The sequence below is a fragment of the Prionailurus viverrinus genome, unplaced genomic scaffold (assembly GCF_022837055.1).
Source record: "Prionailurus viverrinus isolate Anna unplaced genomic scaffold, UM_Priviv_1.0 scaffold_51, whole genome shotgun sequence".
NCBI classification, from domain to species: domain Eukaryota; kingdom Metazoa; phylum Chordata; class Mammalia; order Carnivora; family Felidae; genus Prionailurus; species Prionailurus viverrinus.
In genome coordinates this window covers 1920005-1937903 of record NW_025927614.1, presented here as the reverse complement: position 1 = coordinate 1937903, position 17899 = coordinate 1920005, and the positions used below count along the sequence as shown (strand labels likewise).

The 17899-nt window shown below is 42.8% G+C and overlaps 1 protein-coding gene across 4 annotated transcripts in view; it reads left to right on the top strand.

The window, feature by feature from the left end:
* The window catches only part of WDR37 (WD repeat domain 37), a 64034-nt gene that overhangs the window by 4503 nt on the left and 41632 nt on the right, over window positions 1-17899 (top strand). For 3 of the 4 annotated variants that reach the window (XM_047848077.1, XM_047848078.1, XM_047848076.1), the window contains exons 2-5: window positions 10762-10939; window positions 13630-13726; window positions 16212-16307; window positions 16637-16701. In XM_047848077.1, the coding sequence (XP_047704033.1) occupies window positions 10802-10939; window positions 13630-13726; window positions 16212-16307; window positions 16637-16701 (396 nt within the window). In that variant the 5' untranslated portion in view covers window positions 10762-10801. Of the gene's footprint in view, window positions 1-10761; window positions 10940-11011; window positions 11579-13629; window positions 13727-16211; window positions 16308-16636; window positions 16702-17899 lie in introns of those variants that run through there. The other variant, XM_047848079.1, reaches the window with a different exon arrangement.

The following is a 17899-nucleotide window of genomic DNA, read 5'->3' as shown; positions in this document are numbered from 1 at the left end:
AAAACTTAAAAAAAATAATAAATTACTGAAATACTCTTAAGTGGGATCATGTGACTTGTTTAACAGTTTAATTTTGTTACATTCAAATTTGTGAAATTTATCATCAGTGTAATCTTTGTGTATATAAAATCTGCTTATACAGGTTCTGCCGTTATTTTTCTTTACGTCTTTATGTCAACTATCTCTAATTTCTCAAATTTTCAAACCTAAATTTCATTAAAAATTTTATTCTTTCAGGTACCTGGATGGCTCATTTGGTTAAGCATCCAACTTTGGCTCAGGTCATGATCTCACGGTTCGCAGGTTCAAGCCCTGTGTTGGGCTCGGTGCTGACAACTCAGAGCCCGGAGCCTGCTTTGGGTTCTGTGTCTTCCTCTCTTTCTGCCCTTCCCCCTCTCATTCTCATTCTCTCTCTCTCTCTCTCTCTCTCTCTCTCTCTCCCCCTCTATCTCTCTTTCTTAAAAATAAACATTTGAAAGATTTGTTAAAAAAAAAACTTTTTTTTTTTTTTTACTATTCATTTTTGAGAGACAGAGAAAGACAGCACAAGCAGGGGAGGGGTGGTAGAGAGAGAGGGAGACACAGAATGCGAAGCAGGCTCCAGGCTCCAAGCTATTAGCACAGAGCCCGACGTGGGGCTCAAACTCACAAACCGAGAGGTCGTGACCTGAGCCGAAGTCGCATGCACAACCAACTGAGCCACCCAGGCGCCCCTGAAAAATTTGTTTTTAATTTTTCAGTCAGAAATAATTTTTCTGTATGGCATTTAAGGGAGTGCCAGTTCTATTATGTGTTGTTTCTCTCTCTCAGTAGTGTTCGTTGTAAACTCTTTTTTTTCCTTCTTGTTAAAAAAGTGATGTTTGGTAAGGCGTTGGGTCCGGAGGCCCGATGGAGTCCAGATGCCCATTTTTACTTTCAGTGTAGACCTCTCCCAGATTTATAAATGCAGGCCAGTTCTCATCTCCAGACTTAAGTACGTCCTTCCTCCTTTGTGTTCTAAATATTTCAAAGGCAATTTTTGCAAACATAAAATGTTCCATGTTTAGGTCTTGATTTCTTCTCCTGGTCTGCTTCCTCATCTCAATAATCTGATACTTGTTTCACCTACTTCTTACCTCAGAAATGAAGGCTGTTCTTGACCTCTCTCTACGCACCCACCCTCCACACCCCAGTCCATTCATGTACCCTCTAATTTTAAGGATCATAATTAATTGCCTGGACTATTTTATTAACTTCCTAACTGACTTCTCCATTCTTAGTCATCTGATTTTTCTACATGTTTCCCACACACCAGCAAGAGTGATTTTTAATGCAAATCTAGTGTCTCTTATTTAACACTTTGAAGTGGCTTCATTTTTGTTTTAGGATAAAATGTAAACATGAACAGAATCTAAGCCTCCCTCTCCCACTTACCTTGTACCATTCTCTCCATTGTTTGCAATGTTTTAGCCACGTTATCTTTTTTTTTTAGTGTCTCTGATAAACTAATCTTATTCCCAGCTCTGGGCATTTGCACATGCTGTTCCTGTTCCGGGAATACCCACTCCTCTGTTTTCCACATGGTTAACACTAATTCTTCAGTCTCAATTTAAATGTCAGTTTCTCAGAAAAGTCTTCCTAACTCTTCAGCCGGTATCTTTTTTTTTTCCTCATAATATTTGTGTGTGTCTTTCACACAAATATAAACACTCATCCCAGTTTATAATTTCTGTAATAGATTATGAGATTATATTTAAGGTCTGTCTTAGAACTCTAAGTAACTTGAAAGTACAGACCAAGTCTGTTTAGTTTACTGCCATATTCCCAGTACCTAGTATATTTATGAACTTGAAGATTATTTGATGAATGACTTAATGAAATAAATGCTGTTGCTATCCCTGCTTTACAGGTGATGGAATGAAGCTTTAGGAAGGTGGTTAAGTAAGTTGGCAGAGATTACACAGCTTAGTGGCGGATGTAGTGCTCTTTCATTCACTTACACATTCATCAAATCTTTGGGGATGTACTTACGGCAGGCAATGTGGTGGGACCCATGGGCAGTAGCGAGCCAAAATAATGTTCCAGTCCTCCTGGTGTTGATGGTGCCGTGGGGGAAACACTCATTAAGTGAGTAAACCACAAAGGTGGTGAGGGTCATGCGGTGCTGCGACTGGCAGTGGTCGGAGGAAGCTGTTTTGACAAGGTAACATTTGAGCTGCGGCTTCATGACAAAAAAGCCAGTGCTTTGAAGAGTTGACGGGAGGGGTTTGCGTGGCTATAAAACTCACATTCTTAACTGTGGTGCTCTTCGCTGGATTTTATTCTGAGTAGGTGTTTAGCTCAGCGGCTCATTTATATCCATTTTATTCCACATAGTGTGTGAAATGGCAAAACCAGTTCCATTCACTGACACTTTTTTTAGGGAAGCAGAATGGTATTCATTGTATAGCCAGAATTGGTAAACGGAGTGAGGTGTGATGGATGAAAGATGGCTACAAACTCTTTCTCATTCTTTTTGTTTCAGGAGGTTAAGTCTGTTAGTCCTCCACTTGAGTCTGGGTTGGCCTCGTGACTTGCTTTGACACATAGAATATCCAAAAAAGTGAGGGAAGTAGAAGATTGAAAAAAAAAACCAAATGAAAATTTTGGAGACAAAAAATACAGTAATCTTATTTCTACGTGTCCTTTTTAATATTACTTTATTTTTATTTTAACATTTACTTATTTTGGAGATACAGCGCGAGTGAGGGAGGGTCAGAGAAACAGGGAGACAGGATCCAAAGTGGGCTCTGTATTGACAGCAGAGAGCTTGATGTGGGGCTCGAACTCATGAACTGTGAGATCATGACCTGAGCTGAAGTTAGACGCTTAACCGACCAAGCCACCCAAACACCCCTTATTTATTTCTATTTTATTTTATTAAAAAAATTTTTTTTAACGTTTTTTATTTATTTTTGAGACAGAGACAGAGCATGAGCAGAGGAGGGGCAGAGAGAGAGGGAGACACAGAATCCGAAGCAGGCTCCAGGCTCTGAGCTGTCAGCACAGAGCCTTGATGTGGGGCTCAAACTCATAGACTGTGAGATCATGACCTGAGCTGAAGTGGGACGCTTAACTGACTGAGCCACCCAGGCGCCCCTATTTATTTCTGTTTTAGAGAGAGCATGAGCTGGGGAGAGGCAGATGGGGAGAGAGAAAGAATATCTTAAGCAGGCTCCATGCTCAGTGCGACGCTTGACGCGGGGCTTGATCCCATGACCCTGGATCATGACCTGAGCTGAAATTAAGTTGGAGTCAGACGCGCTACCGTTGCACAACGAGGTCCTTGAGCTGAAGTCAAGTTGGGGCGCTCAACTGACTGAGCCCCCCCAGGTGCCCCTCTGTGTCCTTAGTTTTGTTTTATTTTATTTTATTTTATTTTATTTTATTTTATTTTATTTTTTATTTTATTTTATTTTTATTTTATTTTAATTTAATTTAATTTTATCTTATTTTATCTTATTTTATTTTATTATTAAAAAAATGTTTTTGTAACATTTATTATTGAGAGACAGGGACAGAACATGAGCGTGCGGGGGGGCAGAGAGAGGAGGAGACACAGAATCCGAAGCAGGCTCCAGGCTCTGAGCTGTCAGCACAGAGCCCGACATGGGGCTCGAATCCACGAACTGCAAGATTATGACCTGAGCCGAAGTTGGACGCTTAACCAGTTGAGCCATCCAGGTGCCCCTGTGTGTCCTTTTTTTCAGATTTGACAGTTGAATTTTGTTTACGTAATGCTATAGAAAATATATGGCAATTTTAATAAATTAACAGATTTCAGAATTTAAACCTAAAAACACAATTTGTTGACCAATTTGAAAGTTTTTAGTGTGTTGTAAAGCAAGACTTACTTTCTTGTCATTTTATTTTATTTTATTTATTTTTTATTTTTTAGGGAGAGAGAGCGAGAGAGCATGCATGCGAGCAAAGGAGAAGGGCAGAGAGAGAGAGAGACTCTTAAGCAGGCTCCACATTTGGCGCAGAGCCTGATATGGGGCTCCAGAGCCTGATATGGGGCTCCATCCCATTACCCTGGGATCACGACCTGAGCCTAAGTCAAGAGGTGGACTCAACGGACTGAGCCACCCAGGCACCCTTCTTGTTGCCACTTTTAATGTATATATATGGTATATATATCTAATTTTTTAAAAAAGTTTGTTTTGAGAGAGAGTGCAAGTGGGGAAAGGATAGACAGAAGGAGGGAGGGAGAGAGAGAGACTCTACCACGATGTGGGGCTCGAACTCATGAACCACAAGATCATGACCTGAGCTGAAGTCAGACGCTTAGCTGACTGAGCCATCCAGATGCCCCTATATATATTTTTAATGTTTATTTTTGAGAGAGAGAGTGAGAGAGAGCATGAGCACACGTGGGGGAGGAGCATGGAGAGGGGGACAGAGGATTCAAAGCAGGCTCCGTGCTGACAGCAGAGAGCCCGATGTGGGGCTCAAACTCACAAACTGCAAGACCTGAGCCAGTCAGATGCTTAACCAGCTGAGCCCCCCAGGGCGCCCCTCTTGTTGCCATTTTAAAACAAGGTCTGTATATACGTAATTTGGACACAAAAGATCTTTGGTTTTGTGATTGAGGAAAGATGGAGTAGATGTCCTTCCCTGTTCCGCTAAGTATAGCCAAAAACCCTGGACGTTAGAAAACATACAAGACTGAAAGGTGGAGAGAAGAAAGTGTGGTGACTTGGTGTATCGGGACCTGAGAAATGATACAGCGCTGAGTGCCCTGGGTTTCTTTTTGCCACATATATCCCAGACTTGGGCCTGAAGAAGTAGCAACCTGGCGACATCAAAGGGCTCAGATCAGAAACCTCAAGAAAAGCCTGCTCTCTGTAGTCAGCAGACCGGGAAAAGGACAGCCTTAGAGACAGGGTGCTCTTAGAAAACACTGCAGCCCCCACCCTCACTCTTCTCAAAGCCTGGATGGGGAATCTGGACTTTCACTTTTGACAAGCTGTGTTGAGGTGACACTCTCTGCCGGGTAATACCAGGGAAGCCTGGGTGAGGTGGGATTTTCATCCATTTTGCGTGATAAGGGTGTGCCTTTCCTGCTGGAGTGGCGTCAGAGGAAGCCCAGTAGAGATTCAGGAGTTTCACCACCACCTGTGGTAAGGAGGACATGCCGGGTATAGTAAAAGGGACCTCTGGTTTAGTTAGGGTGGTGTGAGTAGAAGCCAAGGGAAAGGTTGAACTTAGAGCCCAGCCAGCAGCACTGAGGAGTACCTCCACCCAAGGTCAGTGGAGGCTGAACGGAGAGCGCTGACTTCCATCTCCATTTTTCAGTCCACCTGGCAGAAACAAGTTCCTGGGGCATCATCATTAGAGGCCTGCTGTAATAGAAGACTTAAATCAGATTCCAAGTCTGATAACATCAAATCCAAAATGTTGAGGCTTCACTAGAAAATTACATGTCATATGAAGAACTGGGAAAATCTCAACTTGAATAAGAAAAGACCACGGACAGCAACACAGGTATCGCAGATGATTTGACAGGGATTTTAAAGTAGTCATCATGAAAATGTTTCAGTGAGCAATTAGTGATGCTTGAAATAAATGGAGAACAAAAACACTAAAATCTCAGGAAGGAAACACAGGAAGAAACAAATGGAAATTTAGAGCTGAAAAGTGTTAATTGAAACAAAAAACCCAGTGGATGACAACAGCAGAATGAAAAGAACATAGGAAAAACTGAAGAAATAGAAATTGCCCAATTTGAACAATTCAGAGAAAATAGACTGGAAAAAGTGAACAAAACCTCAGTGACTGGTGGGACTGTGACAGAAGACCCACTGTTCTTGTCATCATCCCAGAAAGAGGAGAGAGTCAGTGGGGCTGAAACATACTGAAGAAATACTGGCTGAATATTTCCTAAATTTGGTAAGCCATAAACATATAGAATCAAGAAGCTTAGTGAAACCCAGACAGGATAAAACTCAAATCCATGCTGATGCTAAGACAACATCATAGTCAAACTTCTGAGAACTAATGACAAAAAAAGCAGCGAGAGAGAAATGTCACTTTACCAGTAGTGGAAAAACAATTTGATGGTGGATTTCTTGTCAGCAACCATAGAGGCCATAAGGAAGTGGCTTACTTTTCAAGTGCTGAAGGAAATGAACTATCAGCTCAGAATTCTCTATCAAGGGAAAACATCTTTCACGTGATCTGTCACCAGCAGACCTACCTCTCTAGAATAGGTAGAGGAAGTTCTGTAAACAGAATGGAAACGATATAAAGCAATGTGGGAGCACCAGGAAGGAAGAACGAACAATGGAAAGAACAAACTTTGGTAAATTCTATAGACGCTCCTCTTCTGTTTGGAGGTTGAAGTGTAGCTCTTTGATGTTCTCTGTGTATGTAGAGGAAGTATTTCACTTGACTGTTACAAATGGGGAAGTGTGAAGAGACAGGAAGGTGAGGTTTCTGTACATGACCACGAACTGGTAGAATGTTGAGAATCAGTAGACTGTGATAGTTGTGAAAATAAACTACCTAGGGGTGCCTCGGTGGCTCAGTTGGTTAAACATCCAACTCCTGATTTTGTTTCAGGTCATGATCTCATGATTTGTGAGTTTGAGCCCCACGTTGGGCTCTGCGCTGATGGCATGGGGCCTGCTTGCGATTCTCCCCCTCTCTCGTCCTCCCCTGCTTGTACTGTTTCTCCGAAAATAAAGAAACAAACAAAATACCTAGAGCAGTCACTAAAGAAAGTTATACATAAGTAGGGCTTATTCCACGCATGTAAATTTGGATTAGTATTTGAAAGTCATCAGTATAATTCATCTGTTAATAGGCTAAAGAAAATCCACACCGTTAAGTGATGCAGAAAACACAGATGACAAAATTCAACACTCATTCACGACACTCCCAGGAGGGCAGCCTTCTCATTTTGGTAGACAGAATCTACAATCAACCTACAGCTAGCATCATACTTAATGGCCATAAACAGAGTGTTTTTACTTTGAGGTCAAAACAAAACAGGATGTTTGTTGTCACTGTTTACAACATAATACTGGAATTCCTAGCCATATCAATAAGAAAAAGAAATAACGGTCTGTGGATCAGAAAGGAAGAAATAAAACTCTTTTTTTTTTTTCTTCAGATGATATAGTAGTCTACGTAGAAAATGCCAAAGAATCTACAAAAACTCTCCTGAAATTAATGAGTTCAACAATAGTGTAGGATACCAGCAATTAACACAAAATGGAAATAAAAATACAATGTTATTTAAAATTACTCAGAAAATAAAAACACAAACTTCAGTGTAAATTTGAAAAGACATATGTAGGACTTTTATGTGGAAGGCCACAAAACTGAGGGAAGAAAAGATGATCTAAATAAACTGAGACATATACTGTATTCACAGATTGGAAGGCTCAACATGATAAAGATGCCACTTCTCTCCAAATTGATGAGCAGGTTAAACAGAATTCCTATTAAAATTCCATGAAGATTTTTGTAGATATGGGAAGGATTATTCCAAATTTATATGGTAAGGGCAAAAGAACTAGAATAGCTAAAACAGTTTTGAAAAAAAATGATAGTAATCACTAAATGATTTCAAGACAGCATGGTAGTCACGACTGTGTTGTCAGCAGGGGAGCCTGCCTGGCCCAGGCAATGGAGCATCTGAATCTTGATCTCACGGTTGTGGTTTGAGCCCCATGTTAGGTGTAGAGATAAATAAATAAAACTTAAAAAACAGCAACAACAACTTACTGGCAGAGAGATCTATAGATCAGATGAACAGAATAGAGAGCCAAGAAATAATCCCACCTGTGTATAGCCGATCGATTTTTGAGCAAGATGTCAAACTTTCTCAATTCAGTGTAAGATGGATAGTCTTCAACATGTGCTCAAATAATTGGATACCAGCAAAAACAAGAAAATCTAAAACAAAAATAGCCCTGGATCTAAACTTTGCACCTTAAAAATATCAACCCAGAGTAGTCTGTATATTTAAATATAAACTATACAGCTATAATTTTAAGAAGAAAACAAAATTTTTAGGAGATAGGATTGATAAAAAGTATTTAGACATGATTCTAAATGTATGATCTCTAGGAGAAAGGTAATTGACCAATGGGATTTCTTCAGAATTTAAAGGTTTTGCTTTGTGAAAAACCCTGTGGGGATAAAAAACAAATGACAAAAAAAAAAAAAAAAAGATACAGATTGGGAGAACTATTGGCAACATACATACCTGATGCATAACTCATGAAGAATATTTGAAGAACTCTCAGATCTCAGCAGTAAAATCCCAAAGTCCTATTAAATGGGCAAAAGATGCGAGGAGACATTTTACTGAGAAAGATGTTTAGATTGCACACAAGCACAGGAAAAGATGTGCAGTATCACCAGTATCACCAGTATCACTGGGGAAGTGTGAATGAAGACCGTAACAAGATAGTGCACGCCTACCAGAGCCGCTAAAATTAAACACAGTGACCATACTAAATGAGGATGCAGAGAATAGAATGTCCTGTATTGCTGATGGGAATATGAGAGATTATAACTGCTTTGGAGAATGGTTTGGTGGTTTCTTAAAAATACTAAGCATGGTTAAACATCAGGTTACTGCAGTTCCATTCCTATGGGTGTACACAGAGAAATGAAAACACAAATGCACACAAAACCGACACGTTATCATTTATAGTGGCATTATTCATAATAACCTGCAAATGGAAACAACCAAATGTCCGTCAACTGTTAATAAGATGTGGTGTGTCCGTACAGTGGAATATTTGGCAATAAAAAGGAATAAATTACCAACACATGCTGTAACATGAGTGGACCTTGGCTAAGTGAAAAAAGCTAATCATGATAGATTAGGCCGCATATTGTAGGAACCCATTTATATGAAATGGACAGAACAGGCCAATTTATGTACAAAGTAGATTAGTGGTTGCCCAGGGCTGAATGTGGGGAATGAATGATATGATGTGTGAGTTAATATCTCAAAATTTTTTAAAAAACTAAACATACATTGATCATATGTCCCAGAAATCTCACTTGTGGACATTTATCCAAAAGAAATGGAAACTTACATTCACACAAAAACCTGTATGTTATTGTTCATAGTAGTTTTATTTATAATAGTAAGAAACTGGAAAGAACTAAATTTTTTTTGAAACAGATGAATGGTTACATTATAGTACCTCCGTGCTGTGGAATACTACCCAGCAATCAGAAGGAAGTAACAGTTGGTACAGGTAACAACTTGCATGGATCTCCAGAGCATGAAGCTCAAAACTTGAAGAGGCACATACTCTGCTTGTGTTCCTAGGACATTCTCAAATGACAGAGGAGATGGATGGCTGTGCGGGAGAGCTTGAGAAAAGAGTGGACACGTGGAACCTTTCTTACAAAGTGAGGCAGAGATGGAGAGGGTGAAAGACGTTGTCAGTAAAGAAGGGAGGTCCATGAATATCTTAAAATTACATAAACTAATAGATATACTGGGAGAAGGAGGGATCTGTAAGAACACAAAATCAGCAGGTCATGTTCTAAACACAAGTTACAGTTGAAGAAAGAAACATCATGTGTGAATAAATATATTAGTTAAAATTAAGTAACAGGGTTGTGATATTGGGAGGGGGAATCAGTAGCAGGAGACAAGTAGATAATGCCCAAAGTGGGTAAGTGAAAATGTTTACGTTATGTAGAAATTTGAATGAAGTCCCGATTTGTGCTGTCTTATGGCAGCCCCGAGCAGGTGAGCGTGTGAGGTGTGGCTGATTGCCTTTGAGACTGCACCCGGGGGTGCCTGGGTGACATCTCCAACTTCGGCTCAGGTTATGATCTCATGGTTCGTGAGTTCGAGCCCCGCGTGGGGCTCTGTGCTGATAGCTCAGAGCCTAGAGCCTACTTCAGATTTTGTGTGTCCCTCCCTCTCTGTCCCTCCCCCTGCTTACACTCTGTCTCTGTGTCTCAAAAATAAATGTTGAAAAAAAATTTTTTTTGAAGATGCAGCACCCAAATGGAAATACCTGTTAGTGTTTTTTACGTTGCCTAAAGTGATAGTGTTCTATTTATTTTTGTAATTAAAATTTTTTATTTTAGAGGGAGAGTGAGCACTAGCAGGGGAGAGGGACGTGTGGCGGTGGGGGGAGAGAGACCCACCGAACCAAGCAGGCTCCATGCTCAGTGCAGAGCCTGATGAGGGGCTCCATCCCACAACCCTGGGATCATGATCTGAGCCTGAACCAAGGGTGGGACGCTTAACCAACTACGCCACCCAGGCGCTCCTCAAGTGATAGTATTTTAAACATAGTTGGCTAAATAAATCATCAAAAGTGATTTCACCTGTTTTTACTTTTTCTTAATGTGGCTACTAGAAAATTTACAGTTAAGGCATGTGGCCTGTGTTGTATTTCTCTTGGACAGATTGCTCTAGAATCTGTAGTCTAGAACAGGTGATTAGAATTGGTTCTCTCTGGGGAGTAGGCAGAGGCTGGGGAAAGTTGGTTAAGGGAGAATTGTTTAAGCCTGTCTTTGCTACTTGATTTTTTTTTTTTTAAACTTAATGAAACTTGATAAAAATTACCTCATTAACAAAGGCTGTGGCCTCTGTCTTAAAACACATTACTTTGTCACATTGTACATTACATGGTAAATATTACCATAGTAGAGAGATTTGGAATTGAAAGTAACAATGGTCCACTATTTTCCTTCATTCCAGTTTGTCATACCAGAAATAAAGTCCTTGCTTTTCCTGCTCTCGTTCAGCTTATTGCAGGAGCGACTGGGACATCACCTTCTAGAAGTAATGCCCACAGAAAGCGGGAGTTGCTCCACTGCTCGCCAAGCAAAACAGAAACGCAAATCTCATAGCCTTTCTATACGAAGAACGAACAGCTCGGAGCAGGAGAGGACGGGTCTGCCAAGAGAAATGTTAGAAGGACAAGTGAGTTGGTTGCTGATCGTGTTTTCAATGTTCCAGAAATAGTCACATATCACATACAGGTCTCCAGAGTAGAGAAAAAGAGTGTGTTACCAAAACAAAACAGAACCAGCTCCCCTTCCCTCAATAACCGGGAAGAACAGCGGTGATACATAACAGCCTGCACAGAGACATGGGTGGCTAGTGTGACTGAGGAATTTTTAAAATTTTCCTTGATTTACGTCTAAATTTAAATAACCACACTTGGCTGCTGGCTACCGTATTGGACAGTGCAGGTAAACAGTCTAGGATACGTTTTTTAATTTGATTTACTTATACCTCTAGTGGTGAAAATCCTGCAGTCGCCTTTGTTAGTGTCTTCTGGAGTTCACTCGTCGGGGGTAAATATGTTCTTTGCTCGGCCTTCTGAGTGCCCATCCTCCATTGTGATGTAGATCAAGCAGGTAACTGCATCTCAGGGTGACCCTTTGTGGGGCTGTTCAGAGTCCGCAAGCTGACCGGTCCGGCTGCCGCACCGTGGGGCCCTCGCCTCGGTGGCTTCAGCAGTCCCCGGACGGCACCTGCCTGTTGGCGCGGCTTCCCCGCCGGCCGGTGTGAGGTGCTCGGGCTGGTGCCGCGGCAGGGTTGCCAGCAGCTGGCATGGTAGGTGTGGGTGGAGGGATCTGCGAACCGTGGGCCAGTCACCTGTGGATTCTATTGGGACGGCGGCCCTGCACGTTGTGGACGAGGTTACGCCTATTTGGGAGCAGTACCAGACAGCGCAAAGGTAGCGTGGACGTGCTGCGGCGGTACTTGCACCTTCTCAGAGCTGTGAACGTGGGGCGTGTAGGAGTGCGGCGCTCGGCCCAGGCCCGCGGGGCCCCGGTTGTGGAGCGTGGCTGAGTCTGCATGTGCCTGGGAGCGAGGCCTCCCGCACCCGTGTTGTGCTGTGATGGAGTGATGTGCACGTGGGAGCCTTGCTCAGTCACAGTAGCTTTTCTGTCCTCACGTTTCTGAAATGGTCCCCGCAGTTCAGCACCTCTCCGTCGGGGTCCGTGAAGACGAATGGCACCAGTAGGCCGTCCGGGGCACTCCCGTGGCTCCGCCTGCCTGGTGGGAACGTTCTCGTTTCACTGCCCGTTTCGCTTCCTGATTGTAGGGTGAGGCTGTCGCTGCCATCCCAGTTTTGTCTCCAGTGGCAATGACATTCGACGTTAAGACGCGTTTACTACTCAAGTAAATGTGATGTTTCGGTTGTTGAACGGTAAAGATCTTAAGGGACTGTGGGTATAGGTGAGCAGGACTCGATGCACGTAGATGTGGCCTTGGTGTGGGAGTCAGAACAGCTTCTCACCAAGTGCCCGTGCGAAGGGGACCGGCCGCACAAGGGTGCGGGAAGAGCGTGGCACGGAGATGGAAGAGCGGATGCGAAGGCCACGAGGCAAGGTGGACGGCATGGCAAATGCTACTGTCGTGGTTTATTTTACTTTCACTGTTATTCCAAAATCTTATTTTTATTTTTCATATTTTTCATTGGTATTTTAGAAGGGTGTTGAGGGAGGCCATAGTACCCCTTCTGCCAAATTTCAGTTTTTAAACATGGCTTCGTATATAGTTTTTATTGGCTTGTCAAATTTACTGGAACATTATGTGATTTCAAAACATATTGCTGAAATGTTTATGTCATTAGAGATCATTTTGCTTAGAATTTCTGTCTTCCTGAGAACTTAATCTGAGAAGTTTAATTTAATAAACATCGTATGTCCTTTTTTTATTTGCAGCTGACTAAACATCAGAAAGTTTGTGCTGCACGGAAACTTGAAAAGTCACTTACATTGGTGGCAATTAAGTACTGAAACATCTTAGAACCATTACGAGTTCTGTTCTGGAAATACTCTGAGTGTGGGGTCACACGAACTAGCACGTCAGGCGTGCTCTCTGGAGAGGAGAGTAGTGTAGACTGTGCGGGCTCCCCACGACCAGCAGCGTCCAGAAAGTGCGTGTGTGTGAGCATGGGTGGGGCCGGGGACGCCGCCCAGTCACTTGTACCTCAGACTTCTGCAGAGGCGTTGCTTCTGCTCATGGACTTCCCATGAGGCGTAGAGGAGACTCTAGCTGTGCAGAACACGGGGGCAGGCGTGCAGGCACGCGTGGCGTGGTGCTCCTGACACTTATCACACGGATGTTCTCCTTTAACAGATACCGTTTGCTCTTACCGGTCAGATTTCTCATGTTTCCCTCCTCACAGTCTTGTAGGTGTTAGGAGATGTCCAGGATTTTGTCTGAAGCACCGTGGATGGGAGAGCTCTCTAAAAGCTCTTCTGTTAGTAGGTGGCTTATTAAGATTAATTTATAATGTCACACGGTAGAACTTTAAAGACTGTGCATGATGAAACTGCATTTATGGGAACTGTCTTCCTTCTCTACAAATGTGGAGGTTTTTGAATAAGGTAGGCTTGTTTCCTCCCTTGTAAAAGGGAAAATTACGTTATTTTGAGGAAGTGCTTGTTCTTGAATCCTGTATCATGCCGGATAGCCATTTATATCATTTCATCATAGTTTCGTACGTAGAAATGTGGAACTGTGAGTTCTGTAAGCATTTTACGTATAAGAAATAATATATAAAATAAGAATTTAAGAGAAATGAGAATTCGCTTTGGAAAAGAGTTTCTTATTCATTCATTTTAAACAGAATCTTCCTTTTTTTTCTTCAGGATTCTAAGCTGCCTTCCTCGGTTCGCAGTACACTTTTGGAGCTGTTTGGTCAAATAGAGAGAGAGTTTGAAAACCTTTACATTGAGAACTTAGAATGTGAGTATCTTCTGTCCTAATAAGCTTTTGTAAAATTTTGGGTAGACGGTCACCACTGTATCCATTTTGTGTTCTGTAACACACATAGTGGCTTCGAGTGACCCAGATTGATTACCTTACAAGTCACCGGTGGGAACTATGGGGGGCCCCTCCCAGCAGACTCAGGTCAAGGCCTTGGCAGGGCTGTGCTTCTGGAGGTGAGGGGGAGGGTCTGTCTTTTGCTTGTTTGAACTGTGGCAGATTTTCAGTTCTGTGCCTCGTGAGGACAGAGTCCCGGTGTCTAGAGCCCGCCTCACCCCTTGCCTCAGAGCCCTTCCACCGTCCGTCTTCGAAGCCTTCAGTGGTGAGCATCTCTGAGCCATTCCTAAGGACGTGAGAGAAGGCTGGGTCATCGGGCCAGGCAGGGTGACCTCCCCGTCAGAGGTCCCTCGCTGTAGTCACACCTGCAGGGCCCCTTAGCCATGGGGCTCACGTGCTCACAGGTTACCTTTGGGGTGGGTAGCATTCTGCTGGCCACACTAGCTCATTCAGATGGTGGTTTTATGAAAAACAAATGCTGCTTATAACTATCACTATACAAAGTATACTATAAATCGAGAAATTATTGATTCATGTTTTCCTTTAAAATATACTGTATTTTGAGAATTTCTTAGTATTATCCGTTCGACTTATTTTAAAGGTCAATCAGAAGTATCTATTTATCTATTATTTGTTTATTTTGGAGAGAGAGAGCGTGTGCGCACGAGCTGGGGAGGGGCAGAAAGAATATCCCAAGCAGGCTCTGCACTGTGAACACATGGCCTGACGTGGGGCTCCAACTCATGAACCGGAAGATTGTGATCTGAGTCGAAACCAACTGGACGTTTAACCTACTGACCACGCAGATGCCCCAAATCAAAATAGTTTTTAAATTAGCTTGGCTTTAGTTTTTATTCTTAGATTTTTTTTATAGAAGCAGTGCCTTCATTTGCTTAAAGAATCAAGCAGTGTAGGGGCTTCTGGCTGGCTCCATTGGTTGAGCGTCTGATTTCAACTCAGGTCATAATCTCCTGGTTCTTGGGTTTGAGCCATGTTTTGGGCTCAGTGCTGACAGTGCGGAGTCTGCTTGGGATTCTCTCTCTCTCTTTATGCTCCTACCCCACTTGAGCTCTCTCTTTCTCTTTCAAAAATAAACTTAAAAAAAAGATTCTGTGTCTCGCTCACTCTCTTCCTCTGCCCCTCTCCTCTGCTTATTCTCTCTTCTCTGTCTCTTAAATAAAAAAGTATCAGTTGTAATGATCAAAGCATTATTGAGTTTCTGTTGTGATGTAAGGCCTTATTAATATTTTATGAACTCATGTAGTTTGTTCAAGAAAAACTGTAGGATTACAAATGACTACTGCTGGATGTACTTTGAGTTGATACAGTCTCGTGCTGCCTGGCTTTGGTGGCGCCCTGCCTCTGTAAGGTCTGCTCAGAGCCTTTGCCCTTATCCTCTCTGTCACCTGACCCGGCCCCTTCGTCTCACCGTAGCCTGAGTAGAGGGTACATCGTCCTGGCAGGTGCACAGCCTGGCTTGGGGGGGATGTGTGGCCAGGTCGTGGTCCTGCTGCCTCGCTGTAGTGGCTTGTGCCCTCGGCTGAATCCTGTTCCTTGGCCACGTGTCATTCCTCAACATTGTGGCTGGAAGACAGTCCCGCAGACCTGTTCCGGAGGCGAGCATAGGCACAGGTGTCTGCTGATCGCCTTCTTGATGACCGATGACCTTCCTCTTCATTCTTTCCCTGTGGTTCTGAGACTTTTGTGACTCTCCTTCAATTTTTTTCAAACTAATTCTTTTTTTTTAAATTCTTTTTTTAATGTCTATTTATTTTGAGAGAGAGAGAACGAACGTGAGCGGGGGAGGGGCACAGAGAGAAGGAGACAATTCTTCAGCAGGCCCCAGGCTCTGAGCCGCCAGCACAGAGCCTGACGCAGGGCTCAAACCCACGAACTGCGACATCATGACCCGAGCCAAAGTCGGACGCTTAACCAGCTGACCCACCCAAGCGCCCCAGATTTTTAATCTTTGTTTCATATAATCCTTACTTGGCGCTCTGTGGTCCCACGCAGCCATAGTTACGTTTTGTTGTATGCTTTTCCTCCCAATTTCAGTGTTCTCGGCTAGACTGTAAACATTTCACTGAATTTTGGATAGTATCAGGAAAATGTTTTTAAGTGTATAGAATAAAGGATAAAGGAGATGGCCTACCTTGAGGTCCAGGAGCCCTGCCCGCGAGCCCTGGGGGCGCAGTCTTCCCAGTGTAGGGAGAGCAGTGGTTCTCAGTGTGTGAGAGGTGTCGCAAGTATTTTGAGAAGTCTGGGAACCTAATGTTAGGGTATTATTCATGTCTGTGTTTAGATAATACTCATAATATTTTTACACCCTCAAGTTTTGGAAGCGGTGAATATGTTTCAACATACAAGTTCACGTCTTACCTTTTTGTAAAACCCTTTTTATTCCCAGTGCGTAGGGAGATTGAGACTCTTAATGAACGTTTAGCTGCCGAAGGACAAGCGATCGATGGGGCGGAACTGAGTAAGGGCCAGCTCAAAACAAAAGGTAAGGGTGAGCGCTCCCGACAGGACTGCTGACACGTGACATGTGGGGGAGATTTGGGATTTCATGAAGGACGTGGGTTTGTTTGCTTGCTGCGGTCAGCAGTGCTTGGGGCCCGTAGTCAGGTGTGGGTGGGGGCGGGTGAGGCGGAGAGGGGTGCCAGGAAGCTTGGCGTCTTGTTCCAGCTGTGCTGTCACCTCCATGCCAGCGTGGACAGATGGACCCTCGGGTTTCACTGTCTTCCCGTTGGCAGTGAGAGGTGGGGTTTGCTGTCCAGTGTGTCCCGGCTCTGAAATTCTGCGGCCCTGACTGTCGATTCCCTGTCTCTGCAGCCAGCCACAGCACCAGCCAGCTTTCTCAGAAGCTGAAGACCACTTACAAGGCCTCCACCAGCAAGGTACGCAAGGCGCTGGCTCTCGGGCCGCTCATGTGGTATTTGAGGTGTGCGGATGTGTACCTGAAGTTGCATATTTTCCAATTATAAACATGTAACAGAGAAAGAGGAACTTCTGCTGTTTAGAAAACTTTGATTTTTAAAGGGAATATCCTAGATCTGTGAGATGGCCACAGCATATGGACACCGAGACACTCCCTTGCCCCGGTTCCTGTGAGAGTAAAAGATACGCATTAGTAGCTACGGTGTCTTTTTGGGAGGGAAAATACATTTTGTGTTGTTCTTTGGCTTGATACAGAGGCTCTGAATTTGGAGAAAGGTAATGGAGTAATGCAGTGCACCACAGGCACGTTTTCCGCCACCCACTGTTTTTCTCTCATTTTCTGAGCATTATCCAGATGTGAAGGTCTTGTCTCCAGGGCAAATAGGGACGTATGTGGTATTTTACTTCTTTAAAAATAATCTTGTTCTGACCTTCTTAAAGTGGCAAGGATTTAATTATTTGGGAATAAGTTTGTCTGAGGGAGTACTGCCGTGAAGTAATATTTTGAAGTAATTCTGTGTGCGTTTTTACTTTGAAGCATTTTGAATATACAGAAGATAAATTAGTTACCCAGCCTTAATGAGTGTACATTCCTTTTGCTAAACCTGAGGGAAAAGTTGAAATTTGTGGTGAGTCTGCTGTGATGGCATAGTTACCGTCAACTCTGTTTTTCCAGTTCGTCCCTTTGAGCTTCAAGTTACGTAGCATGACATCCCCAGCGAGATTAACTACAAGTAATAAAGCAGATCCAGTCTTGCTGCTGTTTCTGCTTATTGGAAAACTTTGTTATTTAAAAAATACAAACATTGATTACATTTTCTTGTGTTTCCTTTGATAACTCCAGAGTAGAAGTGCTTAGTTAAAAAAATTTTGTTGTTATGTATTATCTAGCTTATTAGTTTCTAAGTTTTTAATAAATTAACATCAGAGTTTTCTTCGAAATGTATTGAGACTATGTTCTTGCTCGTCTTAACTTCTTGTTATATTATCTTAAATTATATTGTTTATTCTTGTGGACACAGCTTATGTGTACAATGTATATGGTCTTAGAATCAGAAACTTTCTGACCATTTCTGAAGTAGAAGATGAACAGATTGTATAAAGTTGTCCCTTACTAGGAATAGTAAAATACAAGATTTGGACAAAGGGAAGGTTATA